This window comes from Phyllostomus discolor, chromosome 1 (assembly GCF_004126475.2).
Source record: "Phyllostomus discolor isolate MPI-MPIP mPhyDis1 chromosome 1, mPhyDis1.pri.v3, whole genome shotgun sequence".
Classification (NCBI taxonomy): domain Eukaryota; kingdom Metazoa; phylum Chordata; class Mammalia; order Chiroptera; family Phyllostomidae; genus Phyllostomus; species Phyllostomus discolor.
This window is the reverse complement of record NC_040903.2, coordinates 41,478,763-41,504,070: the sequence shown is the minus strand read 5'-3', so window position 1 is coordinate 41,504,070 and position 25,308 is coordinate 41,478,763. Positions and strand designations below refer to the sequence as shown.

Genomic DNA, 25,308 nt, shown 5'->3' with positions numbered 1-25,308 from the left:
GTCAATTGGAGAATTGCAAGGTGAAAAAATATCACTTCCTTCCTTCCTCATAGCAGTTTTTATTTAGGTTTAAACTTTGGAAAGAATGCCTATTTGGTCTAAAAGTGTGGGTGAGAGGGGATTTCCTGTGTGGTAAGGTTATTTGGTTCAAATCTGCATTTTGTCTTTTGTTGATCATGACCCAGAAGAGGAAATGTAGTGTGTACTCAGAAGTATGTTCTTTATCCACAAGACAACTTGATGCCCGTGGCTTAATGAGGTCAACAATGAATCTACTTAATGTTACAATCTAATAAATAAACTGGGGTTGACAGTGCACTTACGCTGGCATAGGGTTCAGTACATCCACATAGTCTTCACTCGGTTCCCCCTCTTTTTCTGGAGATGTGCTCGGGAGCTGCTCTGTCTCGATTCTCCTTTTCTTTTCTCTCTCTAAGACTTCATGAAGTCTAATTACTTGTCCAGGAAGGAGGGACACATCTTCAGGAACTGACAGCTAAAACCAATTAAAACAGGCAAACAAGAAAGACAGCAAAATAACCAATTTTTAGCAAAGATGAGCCTGTTCTGGTCCTGAGGAGCTTTGGTTACCTGTCAGAGATGGATGGATAGAATCACAAATAGACAACCTTGGTGTAGGGGGAGGTGTCCTAGCACAGCCTCTAAACCAAATAGAACCTGCACAGGGTGCCTGATCTTCTTCCAAGAAATGTTCCTTTTTGTCTGGCCCCAAAATGAAGTATACCCACCTTGCACAACAGGCTAATTCAAGTAACAACAGATCTCTCATGTTTTCATTCTGAGTTTAGTAGTTCTCACTGCCAGGGAAGTCCAAGAGCACCTACAAAGTGCATAGCTCTTCCGAGTACAAGTAACCGAGAACTATCTCCACCAACCACACAGTAACATGGGGTTGAGATGGCACTATGCATTAGATGACCGAGGATCAGCAATCAGAGGTCTATTTCGGTGTGCTTGTGTGTATATTTCAAAGTTCTATTTCATATTAAGATAATGATTTTGCTCTACTTACTACTTTTTTTAACCTTTTCTGGAAATGTATTTTGGATTGAGTAATCTATATCCTCCTGATCTATATTTGTACCCCTGATTTAGACCATATTTTGACCATGTCTAATTAACAGCTTGATCTGCAGAGTGGAATACATGCTTTCCAGGGGATGTATAGGAAAGTTCATTGGAAGAAAATGCTAGAATGTTTTCTATGTACTTATCTAATTAATTCTTATGGCTGATGTCTATGCATATAAAATTTGAAATGAAAATTACTAATTAGGGTATGCAAAAGGATAACTAAGCTAACTAATATTAGTAAGGCTATTTTTTTATATACCAATCCAGAAAAAAATAATAGAATGAAGAAAAACTAATGATACAGTTACTCCTTATTAATTACCTATTACGTCTCAGGTATTGTGTTATTGCAAATTCTCACAACAATGTTTCAATATGTATCCTACTTTAGAAATTTAAAAAAAAAACAGACAAAAAAAACAGGCTCAGAAAAATTAAATAACTTTCCAGGGTCACATTGCTAGTAACTTGTAAAATCAAGACTCAAACTCTGGTTTTCTTTAATTCAAAAGCAACATCTAGCCCTGACTGGTGTGTCTTAGTGGGTTGGGTGTCATCCTGCAAACCAGAATGCCAAGTTACCAGGTTGATTCCCAGTCAGGGCACATGCCTGGGTTGTGGACCAGGTCCCCTGTTGGGGGTGCACAAGAGGCAGCTGGTGGATATTTCTCTCACACACTGATGTTTCTCTCCCACTGTTTCTCCCTCCTGCCCCCTCTCTAAAAATAAATAGATAAAATCTTAAAAGAAAAAACAAAGCAATGTCTCAGCTCTTTCAGCAATAGTCTGCCTTTCTTAAACTTCTACTGTGAAGTTCTCCTAACAACAAGCACAGAGTGATCTGGGATCATTGGGCAAAAACATTTATAGAGCACAACATTTAAGGTAACTTGTCTTCTTTTGGAAACTCACATAAATCTTATATTCTGTAATATACCTATATACATTTTAATTTAAAAAATAATGTTTTTTATCCTTTCCTTAAGGAAAAACATGAAAACAAATATGGGGGCCAAAACATCAAGTAAAACTAGTGTACCAGAAAGATGCACTGCAATTTTGCAGTGGTTTTAGAGATGGCTACTCATTGATGGCTACTCAGATTCCACTGGGAGACTTGTTCCCTAGTGTAAGAAATGCCATTGTACAAAATACTTCCTTTCCACAACTGAGGAAAAGAATGCAATTCCCCAAAGAGTTTCTTTTTCACCCCAAGTAAACATGTCTTTAACCTCTTTAACTGGTCTACTTTGTAATCCGCCTATGACTTACCCACATGGTAGCTGAACCTCCAACTTTTACATGTTATTGACTTACATAAAAAACCCAACATCCATCATCTCAGTAAAGTGCAGTGCTTATTCCATGTAACTGCAAAGGCTTTACTTTGAAGAGAGTCTGTATTTAACTTAACCTAATAAACATAGACAATTTTCTTATCTTCTCAAAGTATTAGATAATATGATGCTTTTGGGGGGCTGACTATCAAAGTACCTCATGTTTCTAAGACAGTTGCTACAGTGGCTTTATTTAAAATAATTGTAGTTATCTTGCTACAACAGTAAACCATAAGCAGTGGATCTTATTGTTGATCTCAGATAAGATGCCACAGAGTTAAACAGATAAACATTCCTTTGTCTTAAGACTCACAAAACAAACATTTTTTTTTTTGATTTACCATTTGGGCTATTTTTTTAAGATTTTATTTTATTTATTTTTAGAGAGGGAAGGGAGGGAGAAAGAGAGAGAGAGAGAAACATCAATGTGCGGTTGCTGGGGGTCATGGCCTGCAACCCAGGCATGTACCCTGACTGGGAATATGAACCTGCGATGCTGGTTTGCAGCCCATGCTCAATCCACTGAGCTATGCCAGGCAGGGCCCAAAACAAACATTTTAAAGTGAGTTTTGCCCTGGCTGGAATGGCTCAATTGATTGAGCATGGGCCTGCCTGCGAACCAAAGAGTGGCTGGTTCAATTCCCATCCAGGGAACATGCCTGGGTTGTGGGCCAGGTCCCAGGTAGGGGGTATGCAAGAGGCAACCACACACTGATGTTTCTCTCCCGCTCTTTATTCCTCCCTTCCCCTCTCTAAAAATAAATAAAATCTTAAAAAAAATAAAGTGAGTTTTATCTTGATGGTCCCTTCCTGTTATATTGTCTAAGTTATTCATAAAATCCCTCCAGTTAGCATGTTATAAATATGTATTAAATGAATATGTATGGATTTGGAAGTATTTTAGCAGATGCTATGTAAGCTAAAATATCAGATTATGCGAAGACGACTTGTCAATGGAATGAGACCAAAAAGTAGATTTCCCTGACCACCTATTACTTGTTAGTAGCACCCTGTTTATTTTCTTTATAGCAATTATCACAATTTGAAATTATCTTTTTTGTTGACTTCTTTATTTTATTTTTCCCTCTCCATCCATCTGACAAAAATAGAAATCTCACAAGTAAATCTGAAGGTTTATATCTGTATTTTTCAATGGCTATATCTTCAACCCCTTTTTCTCTAGATGGTTCATAGTAAATGTTGAGTAAATATTTGTTGAATGAGTGAATCAATCAATCAAAAGTAATGTCCTTCCTACCTCTGTTACTGTAAGAATGAAGCCTCTCCATTCTTCCCCACTTTCTGTGTTCTCTGTCTAAAGATGAAGACAAAACAGATAAAGACAAAGAAGAAAAAACATAAGTGACTATGAACATTCATACTTATATTAACTTCAAATAACTTACAAATTTCATGATTGTTTGAAAAACTTAAGTTGTGTATCCCATCAAAAATCAGCAAGACAACAAAGAGGCAAATTCTTTTATTGAAGCACACTCTTTTAAAAAGTCAATTGTAATTTTTAAAATTAGTTAAATGGAAGAAACAATTCATTTTTTTTTGCTTAGAACCATGTATATTTGTTACGAAATATTTCAATGTTGCTTTCTTTTGTCAGAAGTATATACCTTTAATCTGTTTGCTTAGTAAATAAGTAAAATTGTAAAATTTGCTTAACTCAAAAAATTATAAATGTTAGCACATTTATTTCTGCAGAATGTCAATTTATGGTTGATCCTCAATTGATATTTAACATTGACTGGCTTTAAATTTGGGGCAACCAGGTAGAACCAATGTAGTTAGTCCTTAGAAACTTAGAATTGTTAGCTCTAAAATCTACGAACATGGTCAAAGTTATTAAGACTTACAAGCAGCAACTACTATTCTATTCATATTTATTATCTGATTTAATCTTCACGGCAACTCGGTAAAAAGCACTATCTTTTTTTTAAAGATTTACTTATTTAACAGGTATTTATTGAGTGCCTTTCAGTGCTAGGCATTATTCTAGCTACTGGTTTTACATCATGGAACAAGAAAATCCTTATTCTCATGGAACTTAGAGTCTAGCAAGGAACAACAAATAATAAAAATAATAGTGAGTAAAGTCTATGGTGTCAGAAAGAAATAAATGGAAAAATAAAATATAGATCAGGGTAAGAGAGAGCAAGAATGCCATGGAGGGAGGGGAATGTTGCCATATTAATAAAACAGTGCAAGTAGGTCTCAGTAAGAAGGTTCCATCTGAGCAGACTGTAGAAACCAAGGTTCCTCCCAGCTGTAGAGACCAAGGTATGAAAAGGTTAAGAAACTTCGCTCATGATCATAGTGCCCATGAACTAAACAGCCAGAATTCAAGCTCGGCATCTGACTCCAATCCTGCCTGTGTTCTTAACCACCACATCAGAATCATCTGGTGAACAGGGCTAGTTTAAAATGTAGATTCTGGGGCCCAGGTTTATGGGCTGGAGCCTGGATTTCCTAAGTACAAGTGATTCATATTACACTAAAGCCTGAAGACCAGTGCTTTTAAGGTCAACTCCAACTACATCTCATTCAATTGCAAGGTATTCTATTTGTTATTACTAGATTTGTTGGTTGACATTAATCAGCTCACTTTGAATGCTGGGTGTGTAGTGGTGAGTTTAACACAGATCTCTGCAGGTTTGGAGTTCAGAGTTTTATGATATCAATACCATATTTTATAAATTGTGTATATCTCATACACAGTTCTTCAAATTTTTCTAATTGTCTCCATAATGTTCTTTTTAGTGTTTGGGTTTCTGTTTCTGTGTTTGCTTTTCCCTTTTCTGATGCAGGATCTGATTCAGAGCACACATTGCATTTAGTTGCCGTGACTCTATAGTTTCCATAGTTGGAACACAGGTCCAGTTTTTCTTTGGCTTCTCTTACACTGGTATTTCTTTTTTTTTTTTTTTTAATTTTTTGAAGATTTTATTTATTTATTTTCAGAGAGGGAAGGGAGGGAGATAGAAAGAGAGAAACATCAATGTGCGGTTGCTGGGGTTTAAGGCCTGCAACCCAGGCATGTACCCTGGCTGGGAATCGAACCTGAGACACTTTGGTTCCCAGCCCGCACTCAATCCACTGAGCTACACTAGCCAGGGCTACACTGGTATTTTTTAAAAGTATTGACCAGTTGCCTTGCAGAATGTCTCTCAGTTTGTGAAATACAGTTCTGTCTAATTCAGTGGTTCCAAACACGTATTATGTTGGACAAGTCGCACAATCACCTGGTAGCTTGGTAAATGCCAAGTTCTTGGATACCTATTCAAGGACAACTTTTAAAAAACACCAGGTGGGATCTCTGACTTTGTCCCAGGACAAAGTATATGGTTTCAATGTGCCTGTATACTAAACAAGTGAACATGCCCTTTTAAATTGCTATTTAGAAAACCTTAGTTCTTGGCAGAAGGCAAGATACATTAACAAAGTGTAGGACTTGGCATTCCCCCTATAATTCCTCCTTACCTCAGCCACTAGGCTGTGAAGAGCTGAATGCTATTTATAACCACCTCTTGTTTCAGATTCATTGCTTCTCCTCACTCACCTTCAGTTGAACTTCTTCTTTTGGCAAAACAAGGGTGAATTTTGCACAATTGTTGTCAGTTGAATTTTGCTCAGTAAGGCATGTGAGGTCTATTATCTCTAACTTGTCAACATACTGCAAAGATAAAGGGAAATCTCATTAAATTATTTCATGGGTAATGTACACTAGTTTTAGTAGGAAGGAAAGTAAGTAATATATTCCTTTCAACTGATGCATACTTTCCACGATATCCTGATTTTCATTGTGTCATTCCTTCCCAACTCAGAGGGCAAATTTGGAAATGTATTCTGTGGTGGTATACCTTAGCTGGTTCATACAGGTTTGCAAAAGCTGATTTGTTAAGTTTTCAAGAATTTTGCTAGCTGGCTGTTAACACAGCCTTTATAAAAGTTAAATTATATAAACATATAAGTAAATAAATTAATTAAAACAATAATTGAAATTCAAAATGTATTATTTTCTAATTATATTATGACCTAATATTCTCTATGATCATAAAGTTATTTATATCTTCATCTCTGTGTGGTGGAAATGCTATATCATGGTGTGTTACTGTAATGCCTTGCTTCCTACCTCTATGTTTAGGGAGGTCATGTGATAGGTTGAAATTAGCTGTGGTGGGAGTATTTACAACATGGAAATTGATGAACCTTACAAATTAGGGTATGATTTTTGTTTTGTTAATTGTCCCAGGGGCGAGCAATTCTTTTCTGTGAAGGCTGGGTAGTAAATGTTTTAGGCCTTGTGGACCACATACAGTTTCTGTTGCAAATTCCTCTTTTTTTAACAACACTTTGTAAGTGTAAAAACATTCTTAGCTCATAGAGTGTACAACATTGGGCTACAGGCTAGATTTTGGCTCAAGAGCCATAGTTCGCTGGCTTCCGGTCTAGACTTATGTAAGTGAAGGAGAAAATGTTAATAACTCAGATGAAACTTTAAAGTTTGTTTTGTCTGGAACTTTTTAATTTTGAACAGAACAGAAAATCAACAAACTATTATTCTATAATTCAAAAACTGTTACTCAGCAAAAAAGTTGCTCATATCGTTAAAAGATAGTAGGGTTCTGACATAATGTAATTGTTGTTTTACTTTCCTCTTACTTGTTAATGTAAACCAATATATTAGCCAACATTCATGTCAACTATCATATTTAACGACAATAAATTTGTTAGGAAAATAGCATACTAGGAAACAACTCTATATATCTTATCATGATTGAAACTGCAATCCTAACACAAGTTCAGAAAAATGAACAAAAACATTCTATGACAATTGTTTATATGAAAATTACAATAAGGAATATTGTGTATTTTTAACTGTGTTACTATACATTGCTTATGTTAATAATACTTATAATAAATTTATATACACATATTCATACATACATTTTTCCAGAAAGCACTACTTAACATTTACCACATACTACTGGTTTTGAGGATCCTATTAAGAAATCCTATCTTATCCCAGTACAATCAAAATTGTCTTTTCAGCAACTTGTCTATACAGACTGGTTTGACTTGCTCTCTAGCATTAGAAAGATTAGAACTACCTCTAGCAAGGATAGTAGTGTTCCTATATATAATTTTTTGCTAAATTAAACTCATTCTTGACTTCTTTTTATCTCCTTTTATTTTTCTCTCTGTCAGGCCTAATATGATTTATTTTTACTATATTTTTGTATTATATTGCTGAATAAATTAAGGCATAAAAATAGTAAATAAAATTCTCCAGAGCTATTTCTATGTTGATTAGATTGAGGGTAGGTTTGGCTTTATCTATTTCTTTTCAACAAACGAAGAGACACTAAACATAGAAGAGGAACTATAAGGGAAGGAGGAATTTAAAATTACACAGAATCTTTATCTGGTGCATTGACTAGATCAAGCTCAGTGAATTTTGCTGGGGGGAGGGCTGCGGGGGAGGGGGGAAGCAACAAAGGAAGAAGTGGTACAGTTAGATAAAGAGCCTGTAAGCTGAACTATTGATTTCAAAAAAGGAAGTTGTATCCTTTTGTTTTTAGTTGTAATGTTGAAAAGATCCTTAAAGGTCATCAGTCTAATCTAGCTCCATCTGCTCCTTGAATCTCCTCCAGGCTATCCTTCCATGTGGTCATCTGTGTCTGAACATCTCAAACAATGTGGAACTAACACCTTCTCCACAGCTTTGCCTGCTAGCAATTTTTTTTCTTGTATTAAACTACAGTTTTCCTTCAGGTAATTTTTATCCATTGGTTCTAGTACCTTTTCTCTGGAATAACAATACATGAATTTGATGACTCACATGACCTGCCAGCCTTTCAAATACTTAAATGCAGCTTTAAATTCTTCCCTATTCTAGGCTAAATATCTACAGTTCTTGCCTGTTCTATTCCTGTGCTCTCTTCTGTGACTGTCATCCCCCAAATCTCCCCCAAATTCTGCATCCTCTTTTCATGCAATTGGTAGGTGGGCAGTTTTGCACAATTTTATTTTAACAGTCTCTTCATGGCTTGGTGGTTAAGAATGCTGGCTCTGCAGCAAGACAGATTGTACCACTTTGATTAGCTGTCAGATCTTGTACAATTTCTTAATCTTTAAACTTGACTTCTCTGATCTATAAAGTGGGGGTTAAAATAGTACCTACTGTGCAGACTTGTGAGAATTAAATGAGAAAATGCACATAAAATGTATGAATGCTTACTACGCCTTCTATGTACTGTCTCGTTTAATCCTTTTGATAACCTTATAAGGCCAGCTATTTTTTTATCCTAATTTTAGAGATTTGAAACTGAGTGTGTTGGAGATCTTTTATTTTCTTTTCTAGATTTACTTCTGTCTCTTCACTGTCCAACACTGTGCACCAGGATATGGACCTATATGAACAACGTTATGGGTACCCTTACCATCTGCCTGCCTGCTGCCTTGGACTGCTGGTGAACCCTGGCAGCAGGTAAAAGAATGAGGAGAATGAAGTCAGATATTTATTACCCTAGGCAGTTGCTGCCTCATCCAAAGATCATACTCCTCTCAAGGCAGTCATCTTCACACAACTCTCCCCACTGTTCTCTCACTCTTTCCTTTACTCCTACGTGTGGTCATGGGGCACTGTTACCTGGCCTCAGGGTTCTGTACTATCCTTTGTAATTTTCCTACATCCTGTCCACTGCTTTGAGTATTGCATCTTTATTAAACTCTCTTCAAATTGCCCAACTTGAGATGTCAGTTGTTTTCTACCAGTCTCTTACCTGATACACAGATACAGAGAGGTTAGGTGAGTAGCCCAGATACCAAGCTGGCAGAAAGGACAGTGGCAGGACCAGGATAAAAACCCATATAGTCTACCTGAAAACCAGGCTCTCAAGCACTAAGCTGTACTGCCTCTTGCGGTGAGGGATAACTATTAACTCTCTCACAATGTATATTATACAGGGTTACCGAGTTCTTCAAATTCTTACTGACATCAGTGGGGAGTTAGAAGGCACAACAGAGAAATTAGTTATGTTAAAACTCATTACTTCTGATTAGCCCTGGCTGGTGTGGCTTGATGGATTGAGCTCCAACCTGCGAACCAAAGGGTTGCCAGTTCAATTTCTGGTCAGGGCACATGCCTGGTTTCTGGTCCAGATCCCCAGCAGGGGGTGTGTGAGAGGCAACTAGTTGATGTATATCTCACATATGAATGTTTCTCTTCCTCTCTTCCTCTCTTTCTCCCTCTCTCCCCCTCTCTCTAAAAATAAATAAATAAAATCTTCAAAATAAAAAAAAATCAAACAACTTCTGTTTAGTCTACCACTAACAGTGCTGAAATGCCTACAAGTGGAATACAGGCTCTTTTTCTGTTTCTTTTATAAGATCTGGATCTGTGATAATGATGTTCTAAGGAGTGTTGGGCTACTACATCCATGGTCCAAAACATTTTTATTTAAACAAGTTACTGGATCATAAAGTCACTTATAAGCTTGGCATTTTAAGGTAAGCAAGCATTTGACACTAAAATACAGCATTGTATTTGTGGGGAAAAATGAAATACACAACACATTTCATTTCTATGTGTGTGAAAAAATTGAAAACAATTACTTGAAACTAATATTAATAAATACCAGAATCTCTTCATTGTCTTCTCATACTTGAGCTCTTAGTAGTCCTGTTTGATGGGGTATGTTTTTGTCTATCCAGAAAAAATAAATGGCAACATTTTATGTTATGAGGCTTTGGGGATCATCTAGCTCCTTGCAGATTATAACTGTATGTGACAGAAGGATATAAAGGGGAGAAATTAAGGGTATCACTAGGCAATTGTGTTCAAATGTATGCTAAAATTTTCACTTTTAACCAAGTTTTTAGTATCAGGATCAGAAAGAAAAGAATGCAAAGTTTAAAATATGATATATAATTTACTGCCGGTCAAGATGGCAGTATAAAAAGACATGGCTCACCTCTCAACACAACCACATCAAAATTACAACTAAAATATAGAACAACCATCACTCCCAACCATCACAAATCAAGCTGAATGAAAGTCTGACCACTATGGAATTAAAGAAACCACATCCATCCAGACTGGTAGGAGGGGCACAGACGCAGAACAGACTGGTCCCACATCCACCCACGGTGGATAAAAAATTCAAGAGGAGTATCTCAGGAGAGAGGAGTCTCATCCCCACACTAGGTCCCCCTTCCCAGGGTTCCAGTACCAGAAAGTTAAGTCCCCACAACTTCTGGTTGTAAAAACCAGTAGGGATTAAGTCAGTAGAAGAAACCTCTTGGGCCCCAAGCAGTTCCTTTTTAAAAACCCACACACAGACTCACCTACTCAGACTCACTCCTTCTGAGATCCAGCACCAGGGTAGCACCTTGAAAGGCATCAGTGGCATAAAGGGAGAAAATGAAGTGCCTGGAAGTGCCATCAAGGCAAGTAGAGGCCATTGTCCCTTTTCTAAACCCTCCCCACACAATCCAGAAAGCTGCTGTCATATCTGAGACACCATCAACCTGGCTAACACTGTTTGACCCGCCTTAGAGATACCCTGAGACTCTGCCACACCCAACTTACAGGGCCCCCCCAAGCTGCTTTTCCACATAAATGACTGGTCTTTGCTCATGCTTCATAACTTCCTAAATCCTTTCAAACAAGCAACATCTGGCTTCAGTGAGCCCCAGGTCTAGCATCAGTAGCAGCCAGTCTGGATTTACAGGTTGGCTTTGCCTGGGAATCTCCAGGCCCAGCACAAGTAGCAGCCAGATTGTTTTTCATCTCAGACAGGGTGGCCCTGGGGAAAACACAAATGAGGACTGACCTTGGCATGCTTCACCCAGGAATCCCCAGGACCAGTGCACCCAGTAGATAGCTACAGACCACATTGGAGCACCAATGCCACCACACAGCTGATCCTCCATGGAGGGCAGAGGTTGATGGTCAGTGGTTACAACCAGTCTTTGCAGCTGGCTGGCCTGGGTAAATCCTACCCATGATCTGCCAACAGCAACCAAAGCTCAACTGCAAGAAAAGGGTATATCCAGTCCACACAGAGGGTGGACCTCAACTACCCAGCTTGGAGATAGGAGAGGCTGTGCCACTGGACCCCACAGGACACCTACTACATTAGACTACACTACTAAGGCAGTGGAGTCAAAGCGGCTCTACCTAATACATAGAAACGAACACAGGGAGGCTGCCAAAATAAGGAAACAAAGAAATGTAGTCCAAATGAAAGAACAGCTCAAAACTCCAGAAAAAGACCTAAACAAAACAGAGATAAGCAATCTATCAGATGCAGGCTTCAAAATACTGGTTATAGGGACACTCAAGGAATGTAGTGAGCAGCATAAAAAAGATCCAGTCAGAAACAAAGGATACACTAATTGAAATAAAGAACAATTTACAGGGAAACAACAGTTGAGTGCTAAGAATCAAATCAATGATTTGGAACATAAGGAAGCAAAAAACAATCAGAACAACAAGAAAGAAAGAAGAATCCAAAAAAGTGAAGATTGTATTAACAGCCTCTGGGACAACTTCAAGAGGTCCAACATTCACATCATAGGGATGCCAGAAGGAGAGGAGAAAAAGCAAAAAAACAGCAAATCTATTTGAAAAAATAATGAAAGAAAGCTTCCCTAATTCGGTGAAGGATATAGACACGCTAGTCCAGGAAGCACCAAAGTCCCAAACAAGCTGGATGCAAAGACGCCTATTCCAAGACACATCATAATTAAAATGTGAAAGGTTAAAGATAAAGAGAGAATCTTACAAGCAGCAAGAGAAAAGTAAGTTACCAAAAGGGAGTTCCCATAAGACTATCAACTGATTTCTCAAGAGAAAGTTGCAGGCTAGAAGGGATTGGCAAGAAATATTCCAAGTCATGGGAAGCAGGGACCTACAGCCAAGATTTCTCTCCCCAGCAAAGCTGTCATTTAGAATCAAAGGGCAAATAAAGTACTTCCCAGACAAGAAAAAATTAAAGGAGTTCATCATCACCAAACCATTATTATGTGAAATGTTAAAAGGCCTTATTTAAGAAAAAGAAGGTCAGAGCTATGAACAGTAAAATGGCAAAAAATACATATCTACCAACAATTGAATCAAAAATCAAACTAAGCAAACAAGAAGAACAGAGGCAGAATTATGGATACAGAAATTGTTTTGATGGTTGCTAAATGGGAGGGAGGTGTGAGGGAATGGGTGAAGTGGTGAAGGGATTAAGAAGTACCAACAGGTAGTTACAGAATAGCCATGGGGATGTAAAGTACAGTATAAGAAATGGAGCAGCCAAAGAAATTTTACTCATGACCCATGGACATGCACAATGGTGGGGGGATTGCCTGAGGGAGTGGGGCTGCTGGGTGGAGGGCAGCAAAGGAGGGAAAACCAGGACTACTGTAAAAGCATAAACAACAATATTGAATTTACAAAAATAAAATAAAATATGAGATAATACCTTCTTCTGAGTTGCCCAGAAATTTTTATTACTATGGGTCCTATAATTGATACCATTGCAGATATAAATATTCATATTTGAATTGGATTTACTAGAATATTTTAACTCTTACAACACAGAAAATCCCAAAATAATAATAAACTATATGACAAGTATATATTAGGAAAAAATTGAATTAGGTAAACATGTTTAACTACTTACTATTGTACTTTTTTTGTCGTTATAAAAGAAAAGTGTGGTTCCTCTCAACTCTGTCCAATAATGTTTATATTCCTGTGGAAAAGAAACCATAAGCATCAGTGTAATAGTTATCTTCCTGTTGATATTTTACTTTGTGACTTTTTTAATTGCTATGAGACATAAGATTCTTCTTTATATTGAGATAAATCACCTAATTTTTATGGCTTAATTTTACACTTAAAACTTAAGTCCTTCAAAAATTTATTTTAGTGTAAGTTGTGAGGTAAAAATGCAATTTGACCTGTGTTGAAATAGGTCATTTACCAAAGCTCTCCTCATTGGTTTAGGACATTTGATTTTTATGCAGTTGCAGTGGAAGAGGGGTCATTTAAGGGACCAGGAGAGGACAGGACAAGCATTTAATGTCTGCTTTGAGGACAGTGGAAAGGACTGAATAAATTAATACATGTAAAGCACATAGCATAATAAATTACTCATAGTTTGGGCTCAATAAATAGTACATGTTTATATAGATCAAGAAAATGCAAATGATTAATAATAATAAAAATAACAACACCATCAGAGCTGAACTTTGAAGTCCAAATTTCATTCATGTGGTGAACATTTCATTAATATAGTCACATTGTTACAGGTTCTATAGATATATAACTTTTTAAGTTTAAAAATGTAAATAACCTAGTCAGACTTTCGTTTCACTCAAGTGAGAATTTATTTAAACAAAGGTAACTTATGGTCTATGAAGATTGTTTGTATTATAAAAGAACAGCAAGGGGATTTAAAGATCTTTCCACATCTAAGGACTAACCTTCATACCCAGCTCTTTCCAAAAGTATGTTTAAAAATTTTCTAGTCAGGTTCATGGATGTGTTGATCATTCCTTCCTTTAGGGTTTAATAAACTGATTTTTTTGTAACATATTAGGTTAGCTGAATTTATATTGAGGATTAAGGTAAAAAAATCACATGAAGAAAATTTTTTCATTTGCTTATAAATGTGAAGACAATTTTACGTATTATGGTATTTTGTGTCTCTTTAATATTGACACATAATTTATCCCTATTTTGACCAGCAAAATGTTTGTCACTTCTTCAGAATTTATATACTTATTTTCTCAGATAATGGGAACTCTATAACCCATTGTTTTTATTTGCCTTGGCTCCCAGGAAGCTCAAGATTAAATTCATTCTGAATTACAACAACCATCTTTCTCATATTCTTAGTAGAACTATTTCCTCGCTTTGTCTTCATAGCTGATAAGGTGCTATGTTAGTCAGCTTTTGTTGTATAACAAGCTACCCTAAAACTTGGTGGACTAAAACAGTGAATGTTTTCTACTTTTTATCATTCTGTGGCTAGCTGATGATTCTTTAAATGGTGATGCTTGATTGTGACTGCATGGTCTAGGATGGCCACGCTTACTTGTCTGGGGTCTTAACTGAGAATACAGAATGAATAACTCAGAGTGGTACAATCGGAAATAGATTTGATCTTTTTCCTCCAGTTCCTGACATAGAGACGCTAAAACCCGAGTGGCAGGATGTTTTTGTTACTCATAATGAGCCCCTTTACACCATACCCGAGTTTATATCAGTAAGGTTACTTAAGATGAAACCCATGGAGAGCTTCGGGATCGGTCTAGTCCCTAAAAGAACACATGATGAGAGGGTTGGAACCTTCAGCCCCACTCACTGATGTCTAAAGAGTGGCGGGTGAATGGGCGTGGAGATTAAGCTTTATCAAAACTCTTGAACAATGACATTTGATGGGCTTCTTAATTAGTGAACATATACACATGCCACAACTCCACAGAGATAGAGTATTCACTTGTGCTTGGGACTTTTCTAGACTTCGCTTTATACAAGGTCTGTCCAGAAAAAGTCCAGTATTGTTAATATAATAAGAATGCTTTTCATGACATTGGTGTAAAATGGCAGCCAAGGAGAATGGACTGAAATGCACATGCTTGAACAATGATGACTTCATTGTACTAGTCAGCGGGGGTGGTAGATGCTGTTGAGTGAGCATGTGTACTGTGTGGCCATTGCATTCAAAATGACTGATCAAGTAGAGAAATGCATATGCATCAGATTTTTCATTAAGTTTGAACATTCCTCAGTGGAAACTATTCAGATGATTCAGAAGGCCACACCTATGAGCAAATGATGATTGGCAGCTTCATCACGACATTGCCCTTGCTTGTGTATCATGGCTCATGCATCACGCCTCATGCAGAGTTTTTTGATGAAACATCAAATCACCTAGGTGACCCAGCCCCTCTATAGCTCAGATTTTGCACTGTGCAACTTCTGGCTTTTCCCAAAACTAAAATCACCTTTGAAAGAGAAGAGATTTCAGACCGTCGATGAGATTCAGGAAAATAGGACAGGGCAGCTGATGGCAATTGGGAGAATTGTGTGAGGTCCCAAGGTGCCTACTTTGAACAGGACTGAGGTGTCATTACCCTATGTCCAATGTTTCTTGTATGTTATATCTTTTTTGTTAAATATCTCATATTACATGGCTGGATACCTTCTGGACAGGTCTCTTGTACCACTTGATCTGACTTTTAATTTGTATCCCTTACCAGTAAATGTAAGGAAAGTGTATTCTTGAGTTTTGTGAGCCATTCTAATAAATTATCAAATCTTAAGAGGAAATCATGGGAACCCCTGATTTATAGCCAGTTAGAAGTGTGAGAGGCCAGGGACATGCTACTGGTAACTGAAGTTGGTGCAGGACAGTCTTGTGAGACTGAGCCCTTAATTAAGCTGTAGATTCTGCACTAAATCTGAATAGGTAGTTAGTTTTGAAATTGAACATCTAGAGAATCAGAAAATGGCTGATGGCATTGGGAGACACCCCACTGAGACAACTGGAGTCTCCCTCCACGCAGTTTCATTCTCTAGCTAGCCTAGATTTGTTCACATGCTGGCAGAAGGATCCCCAGGAGCAAGAGAGAGCAAAACCCCGTGGGTGAGTACTTTCTAATCCTCTGCATTTGTCATGTTTACCAAAGCATGACCTGGGCCACATTCAAGTGGTAGAAAACTAAATCCAACCTCTTCATGGAAGGAGCAGAAAAGTCCTATTTCAAAAGGGTGTGCATATATTGAGACTTGAACAAATTGGTAGAATTACTGCAGCAATCCACCTTAAGAGCAAAGTTGGAACTTGGAGCAAGGTTTCTTTGTCCAAGCTGTGTGATCTTTCCACCCCATCCTATCTCCTCATTGAGAGCTGGCTCTCAGGTAATTGTAATGAACATGCTGATGCCTCCTCACCACAGACAAGTTATCATAGGAAAGAACAATTCCAAAGGGCATAAGTTTAAAGGAGCAGCCAATATATGGTCCCCAAAGAAACAGTTATAAAACCAGGCAAAGAGATTTTTCTTCTTGTCTGAAATCCAGATACCCAATATGTACCTGACACATTTCAGAGTCAAGCAGTTTCATAAGGTAAGAACAAACTTAATTTCAGCTCCATCAGAAGTCTTTTCTTTTCCCTTCCCTTCCCTTCCCTTCCCTTCCCTTCCCTTCCCTTCCCTTCCCTTCCCTTCCCTTCCCTTCCCTTCCCTTCCCTTCCCTTCCCTTCCCTTCCCTTCCCTTCCCTTCCCTTCCCTTCCCTTCCCTTCCCTTCCCTTCCCTTCCCTTCCCTTCCCTTTCCTTTTGTTTTCATGTAGGATGCAGTGCTATTAGCGATACAATTGTCTTTTACCTGGTCTCTCTGCCACTTCCTGTAGCCTCTAACCTATCCTCCACAGAGCTGCCAGAGTAGGACTGCATAATAGGTGAGTTTTTATGGCGGGGGGAGGACAGTATGCTCAACTTAGTCCCATCCTGTCTTCTCTCAGCTCAGCCTACCAGGAAAGAGTGGGTGTTCAGTTGTATTCTCTGCCCTGTAGCAAATGGCCTCCAAGAGGGGCAGGCGTATGCCTCTTACACTTAGTTAGTGACTCAAGGTAGCTCAAGACTACCTAAATGTAAGATAAGGTGTTAGCATAGTTTTGGACTTAAAGCTAAGCCACACATAGATTTTCTTAACAATAATAGTGGCTAATTGGTCTTCATTTATATGATTCCTGTATCTTAATATTTAATGACATATGTTGGCCACTAAAAAAATGCATTGCTATATTTGTGTAGCCATTATAGAAAACAGTATGAAGTTTTCTCAAAACATTAAAAATGAATCTTCCATCCATTGATTTCACTTCTGGGAGTTTATCTGAAGAAACCCAAAACACTAATTTGAAACAATACATATACCCCTACATTTCCTGCAGCATTATTTACAACAGTCAAGATATAGAAGCAACCCAACTGCCCATCAGTAGATGAGTAGATAAAAAAGTTGTGGTACATACATACTATGGAATACTACTTGGCCATAAAATCTTACCATTTGCAGCAGAATGGAGGGACCTAGAGGGTGTTATGCTCAGTGAAATGAGTCAGTCAGAGAAAAACAAATACCATATAATTTCACTTATATGTGGAATTTAAAGAACAAAATAAATAAACAAACAAAACTGAAACAGACACATAGACACAGAGAGAAATCTGATGGCTGCCAGAGGGCAGGGAGTTTGGGGGGACTGGATGAAAGAGGTGAAGGGATTAAAAAGTACAAATTGGTAGTTACAGAATAGTCATGGGGATGTAAGTGAAGCATAGGGAATACATACAGTCAATAATATTGCAATAACTTTGATGCCATTTGGGTACTGGAAATATTTAGGGGAATACTATATTTAGGGGGATACTCTGTAAAGTATATGATTATCTAACCACTAAGCTATACTCCTGAAACCGATACAAAATGAAATTGAATTAAAAAAATAGCAGCGCCTCCTTATTCACATTATTACTTTCTAGTTTCCCTTATCTATATCATACTTTTACCACACAGCAATTTGTATGTGTGCGTGACAGACAATGTGGCATGTAAAAATCTAAAATAGAACTCTTTCACCTGGCTGGTGTGACTCAGTGTATTGAGTGCTGGCCTGTGAGCCAAAGGGTTGCTGGTTTGATGCCCAGTCAGGGCACATGCCTGGGTTGCAGGCCAGGCCCCCAGTGGAGGGGCATGCAAGAAGCAACCACACATTAATGTTTCTCTCTCTCCCTTCCCTTCTCTCTAAAAAAATAAGTAAATAAAATCTTTATAAAAAATTAAATAAATAAAATAAAATAGAACTCTTTCAGTGGGATTGTGTATTAGGAAAGGATTTTTTGTAAATAAGAGAAGTGAAACCCATTGTCATTTCTGTATAAAACCACCCTTTCATATTGTCTTAAATAAAGGGATAAAAAACTGCATTGAGAAATATGACTTTAGAAGTTTGCTAATATACATTGTCTCTATGATCAAGCAGATCTTCTATAAAAAAAATCGTGCGAGTGATTTTTGGCACGATTCTCTTGAAAAATTCCAGTCACTGTTGAAAAATTCTCTTGAACTTTCTCAGATTTGGCTTAAGTTACATAATAAAGTAATTCAAATTAATCTTGAGAGCTTTTATAAAAACCACATTTTCCTTTTTAAGACCTTCACATCCTACTGTAATTGTAAGCCTCTCAGTGCAAGGGTTAAGTCAAGATGATGGTGTAATTTGTAACAAGGATAGGGGCAAGGGAGAGCAGAGAAGGGATCAGAATATCGGCATATTGATTAGAGAACTTAATGACAGGTTGTGTAGTTGTTCTGACATATAGCATCTAAGATCAAGTTCAAATTCAAGATTCTTTGAGTCTTGGAGGAACAGAAAGCCAGAGAAAACCCTGACGTCAAAGTCTGCCAGTAAGGTCATCTTCTTAATTACCTTTATTGGTATTAACCTCCCACCAGACAGAAAAATTAAAGTCACTAATAGCTAGTCAAGGTTTATTGCTTTTCTTCTGTACATACATGCAGATATCCATCTGTGCTCCTGAGAAAAACTACAGAGGTGTTTAGTCATGACAGAATGCTATGAACTGGGTAGAGCTGGTCAGAGGAAAATGGGAGTTTTACTGGTAAGTGAAATTATAGATTAATAGAAAGAATTAAGGAGGATTTATTAAATGGAGGAAGAAACAAGAACAAAGGCACTGAGTTGAGAGGAAAGGCAGCCTGGAGGAAAAATAAGATTATAAATAACAATAGGTACTGTGAACTCCAACCACAACCACAAACCTAAGAACAGATCAAACTCACATTTCGTATGCAGAGACCTGTGGGTCAAGTCTTGATTTAGTTTCTGATAAGCTCTAATGAACACCAGTATAATCTGAGTCATGTATAAATATAACTCTCAATGATCACAGTCTAGGTATATATTTATATCTACAGAGGTATGTAAATACTTTAAAAACTAATTTTGAAGGACACATTTTTAAATGAAATACATTTACCACAAAGTTTCTTATTTTTTACCAATCATTTGTGTTGAGTTGCTGAAGTAAGAAAAGGGACTGAAATGGGACTTTTGAACTTATTACTAGCTTCATAATCATTATGTGACCTTGTATTTAGTTTAAGGTTACTATTTCATTTTTATGTAATTAAACAAATGTTTGAAAGTACTGAGCTTATTGTTGAGCGCAACGTGATAAAGAATTTATTGATTAAACATCCCCAACCTTGCAAATCCACAAATGGAATTAGAACTTTAGTTTGAGAGGCAGCATGATGATAAGTGATTTACAACAAAATCCAAACAAGGCTTCTTAAATGGATGAGGAACCTTGACCATAACATCTGTGAGCCACAACTCACTCATCTGTGAAGGGGATAAAATAGTTTCTATCCAGAAGAGCTATCATAGTGATCAGAGTGACAGTACATTAAGAGCCCAGCATGACATGCATCGAATGTCAACACCTTAAGAAATACACACATTATTATATAGCCTATTTGATCATCACAGCAAACCATTCAGTTTTACAAAAGAGGAAACAGATTAAAACATTTAAAGAAATTGCCCAAGTTCCATAATTGGGCTGGTACTTATATCTTCTGTTTTCCGACGGGTCTTTCTCATTGATGTAACTAGTAAAGATGGTTTACAATGCAGAATCCTGTTAAGTTTCTCGCTGTCCCATGTCCCCAATAAAAAGCTCCCATTCTTTTTCTTTCGAGGAAGCAAAGTGCCTTTGCTTAAGGAAGGATGTTGTATTGTGGTCTCCAAAGTGGGCCACATAAATCCCAGGGGTGTGCAAGATAACCCCATTAGGGAAGAAATATTTTAAAAATCTAATTATATTTTATTTATTTAACCTTTCTTAATATTTCTAGTAATTTGCTTGGAATATTAGTAAAAAAGTATAATATATAATTTCTAAATAAATTAATAGTCTTATAGATCTGTGCTCAAAAACATTGCAAGGAGTAGATTATTTTTAGAAATTGGAGATTATGGCATAGAGGACTAGGTGTGAGAACACACCTGAGATTGCCCTGAAATTTTTCTGAATAAATTCATGGCAATTAGAGCACTAGTCAGAGAAATGTTATTTTGATACTATTCTGATAACCACATTCTTATGTTCAGGTTAATAAGAAGACATATTGCACACATTTTAGCACATAACAGATTGAAGAAACTGTGAGATGCTGCCCAAACTCTCTCTTATTTTGAAATAGTTCCAGAAAAATGAGAATTTTCCCCATTTATAAGAACTGTGTTGGCATTAGTATCTCATTGTGGCATTTAGTAGCTTTTATTATCAAATAAATGTTCCTGATTAATCCAGAATTCTAGTGCTGTGGTTTAAGCAAATCCTCCCATATTATTTCTTCCATGGAGATTATGTACTTTTAATGGGTTCTTAACCTGAGATCCACCAACTTTCTGGAATTGCATTTTAAACAATGTATGTTGACATTTTTTACTGGGGTCAAAGCCTCTTAAATTCTTAAATGTACCCTTTCACAAAAACAGCTAAAACACACCTCTTAACATGTAATCTCCCTATATACCAGGTTGCTTCTCAGTTTTACATTCAGTAGCTTAAATATTCTGAATTCCTTCATGTAGAGACTGCATGTAACATTCTGCAGAGCCTGCCAGGTCTCTGGCTGATGAGCTCCAAAGATGACCTTCTATATACCCTTGGCTCACCTTCCTTTCAAGGTTCCCTGACACTTTTAGGCCTCTTACGTAGAAATCCCACCATTTTCCTTAACTTTTTCCTCATAGCTTTCATTTTCAAGCACTCTATCACCGTAGCTCTTCTTTGAGCAATATTACTTGTGGATTCAAAACTGATTTTAGTATGTTAATAAGAATATGATACACATGCTAAGTGAAATAAGCCAGGCAATGAAAGACAAATACCATATGATCTCACCTATAAGTGGAACCTAATCAACAAAACAAACAAATGAGAAAAAAGAACCACAGACTTGGAAATAAAGAACAAACTGACAGTGACCAGATGGGAGGAGAGAGGGGGATAAAAACGGGGGAAAGAAGGGGGGCATGTAAAAATGACCCATGGACAAGGACAATGAGGAGGGGATTGTCGTCGGGAGTGGTGGAGAGCAATGGGGGGGGGGAATGGGATGAACAACAATAAAAGAAAGAATATGATAAATAATAAAATGGGAAGAGAATGCATCTAACCTTTGGTGTGAGCCAGGTGTTTTATTTCTGTTATCCCTCTAATCCCTGAAACCCACCATATATGTAGACATTATTGTGGTCCTCTTGCTCTCTTCTCCCTGACATACAGGTAAAAGATGCTTCATTGCAAAGTTGAGTGGAAATACAACTTAATTTCATCAGAAATACTTATGCCTATACTTTATTCTTTCCACTTCAAAGCATACTTTCTAAGAAAAGTTAGAGTAGTAATTGGGTAAGGGAGACATCACTCCTGAAGAAACCTAGCCTCTTAAAGGTAAGGTTCTTTGTGTTTTATTCATATTCTCCAGAACTGAGTGTGATGTTTGGTGCATAAAAGGTGCTCAATGGACACTGTGTGAATGAGTAAATGGACTGAGCACCTAGTCTATCTCTACCATTGTACCTTGGGAGGCAAGTTGCAATCTCTCCATTATATAACTGAGGAAATTGAGTCTCAAGGAGATTGATTAGCTTGCATATGATCATGTAGCAAAACCATCAGGTAAAGCCATGTTTTACTAAAATCTTTGTTTTTTTCTCCTAACCATACCAATAGAATGCCTTCTTTAAACATAAAAAAAGAATTAATCTGATATCAGAAACACTTATAAATACTCTGAGAAACAATCAACGAATTACAAAGTTTAAATCACAAATTAGAGATTCCCTTTTCCCAACTCCTCTTTTCTGGCAAAGTGTAACAAACAAGGTGGCTAACCTATGGTGACAAACTAAATTCCCTTTTGAAGCATATAGGATCAAGCAAAAAATATCCCAGTGTAACTGACAAATATAAAAATACACATTTAGCACCCATAACAGAATACAAATGACCATGTCTTTACTCTCAAATGGTAAATGGCCTGATTATGAATGCAGGAAATATGTGCTATTATAGATATTTTCACATATATAATTTTCTCCAAGTAATGATAAATCCACAAGAAAAATATTTTTATTATTATTAGGCATTCTTATGGCATTTCTCAAAACATTTAAATTTTTTCTAGTTTCAGTTAATATTAAAGCTCCATAAAATTTGAGCTGCCAGTGAATTTTCTTTAGTAACAGGCACTTTGTGTTTATTTCTCTCATTAATTTCAATTATCTACAACTATTATTCTAAAAGCACTGATGTTAACTAACTATTAGTTTTCATTCTTACATTTTCAAAACATAGGATGCTTTGTGAATTTTCTTGCAGGGTGTATTTATGTCACGTCAAGTACATACCACAAAGAACCCTAAATATAATTTTTTTCCTTTAGAAATTTTTCAATTACACTAACTATTATCTTTTAAACTCAGAATCTTAAACAGTGGTTTTAGAACATATTATTATACATAATGTTAAACATTATTACTTTTGTCATTTTCACAACTTTTTTCAATAGTTTAACACTTTAAAAAACAATTTGATCATTATTTACAACCTTCACACAACTAAAAATAAGAACAGAAGGTTCAGTTTCAATCACAATGTTTTATTTTAATGATACAAGTCATCATGAAAGCATGGTAGTAAATTGCAGAGAAAATACAGGAAACATTTCATCTGTTAAGCCAAAACCTTCTGCGATGTGTAAATGAATTGCTTAGAAATTTAGAGTATTGACTTTTTAAATCTTAGTAATGTAATATTAAAACATATTATTATTCAGTATAATACACATATACACATATGTTTAAGCCATACCTTGTATTTAAATTATGCAAAGTTGGAATACTATTTCTGAGCTCCAGGAAGGGGGTTTAATCCCAACAGAAACAAGGAGGCCCTTGTCACATCACAACACCATGAAATAAATGTTATATTAATACAGAAGCTTCTAGTTCAACATTATCATCTGTGGACTTACCTGGTGTTCTGACCGCTTGACTAATAAGAAACCTTCAAAGTATAGGGGTAGAGCAGTAATCTTTAACCTTTCTTGGAAGATCCTGCGAGGGGCTGGTTTTGGGGGCTTCTTAGCCATCATACTCTCTTTTTGGCGTGAGGTTTGTTTTCAACTGTATCCAGTCTCACACAAAATGAGATCTCCCTTGTGTGAGGGGAAAAGGCAACTGTTCAAAGAGGAAGTCCCAACTCAACTTTAAACCACCAACAGGACACGCATGCATGCACACACACACACACACACACACACACACTTTCTTTCCTTTACTTTTTATGAGGTAAGAGAAAACAGGCATAGACCAACTTTGAGAAAGGAATCCCTAGTTAACTACACGTACTTAGAATTACAGTAACAAAATAAACTGAAGATGAATATCACCAGAAGAGAAAAGGAACTGATTTAGAGATAATGGGCTTTAGAAAAGACATCCAGATCATGTTTATTTTCTTTTTATTTCAATTGCTGTCCATTGTCATCCTCAGAAGGCATGACTTGAATTAACTCCACTTCACTAAAAATTAATTCATAGAATAATTTTATTATGGCTATTCTGTTGTTTTTCAGGACCAAGCTCTGTTTAAATTTTTAGAAAAATGATGCTTTTTATCCCATGTCCATTTTGATGGTCCACTAAGCATAACACGATTATGGGAACATGGGATTTCCCACTTTTTTTGTCAGTATTTTGAATTCTAGTGTTACCAGTGGATGTTTGACAAAATATGTTTGGCAGAGAAAGCTATGAATTTTCAAGCTTTTTTTTATGCTTTCTGAGCTATGGATCACTGACGCTCTGATGCACAGATGGGGTCCCTACAGTTATCTGGTAAGATTTATAGAGCTACACTGGGGCCAAAATGCAATGAGCAGTTCCAGGTGGGAAATGGTGCTTCAGAGAATGGATTTAGGTCAACACTGCAAAAAGAATAATGCAGGAAGGGAACATTGGGAGGACTTCTGGTTCATTTTGCAGGGGTCCTAAGAAGTTACACCATTTCTTATTTCACATTCAATATTTCAGAAAAACTCATGATTTTGTAGCCTGAGTCTGAGCATTCTCTGCAGTTAAACCAGCCTATTCTCAGAAATCAAAACAAGCCAGGAACCTTCAGTCTGATCCTCCTTTTCTAATGGAGAGACCACGTGGTTTTCTGAACCACTAGGGGTTTCCATGGGCTCTGCAGTAGTAGATATGGGAAGCCAAATTGTCTACAAAGTAAGGTATACAATACAGTTCAATAGTTAGTAAACTAGAGAAAAGTGTTCAGGTGTACTCTTTTTTTTAAAGATTTTATTTTATTTATTTTTAGAGAGAGGAAAGAGAGGGAGAGAAACATCAATGTGTGGCTGCCTTTTGAGCATCCCCCATTGGGAACCAGGCCTGCAACCCAGGCATGTGCCCTGACTGGGAATGGAGCCGGTGATCCTTTGTTTCACAGGCCAGCACTCAGTCCACTGAACCACATCAGTCAGATGTCTTGCCTTTATATTAAATTGAGACCTGCTTCCTATGTCTCAAATTTTCACATTATAAACTTTAAGTCCAACTTAATTTTTTTGAGATAAAAATCACATTATGTTTTAGTTTCAATGTAATAAAAAATGAGTTAAATGACAAAAGGAAAACTCCCGATTTGAGTAAGTGATGAAATCTACCTCTTGGCAGCTGGAAGCTG

General features: G+C 37.0%; 1 protein-coding gene across 4 annotated transcripts in view; it reads right to left on the bottom strand.

Annotated features, from left to right (window-relative positions):
• The window catches only part of STAP1 (signal transducing adaptor family member 1), a 36,486-nt gene extending 12,664 nt beyond the window's left edge, over positions 1–23,822 (bottom strand). The window contains exons 1-5 of one of the 4 annotated variants that reach the window (XM_036021259.1): positions 23,594–23,822; positions 13,124–13,195; positions 6,004–6,117; positions 3,691–3,747; positions 324–496 (exon numbers count right to left, since the gene is read on the bottom strand). In XM_036021259.1, coding sequence (XP_035877152.1) covers positions 324–496; positions 3,691–3,747; positions 6,004–6,117; positions 13,124–13,195; positions 23,594–23,713 — 536 coding nt within the window. In that variant the 5' untranslated portion in view covers positions 23,714–23,822. The remainder of the gene's footprint in view (positions 1–323; positions 497–3,690; positions 3,748–6,003; positions 6,118–13,123; positions 13,196–23,593) is intronic. The other 3 variants (XM_028507389.2, XM_036021251.1, XM_036021257.1) reach the window with 3 other exon arrangements.
• Between the last annotated feature and the right edge of the window lie 1,486 nt (positions 23,823–25,308).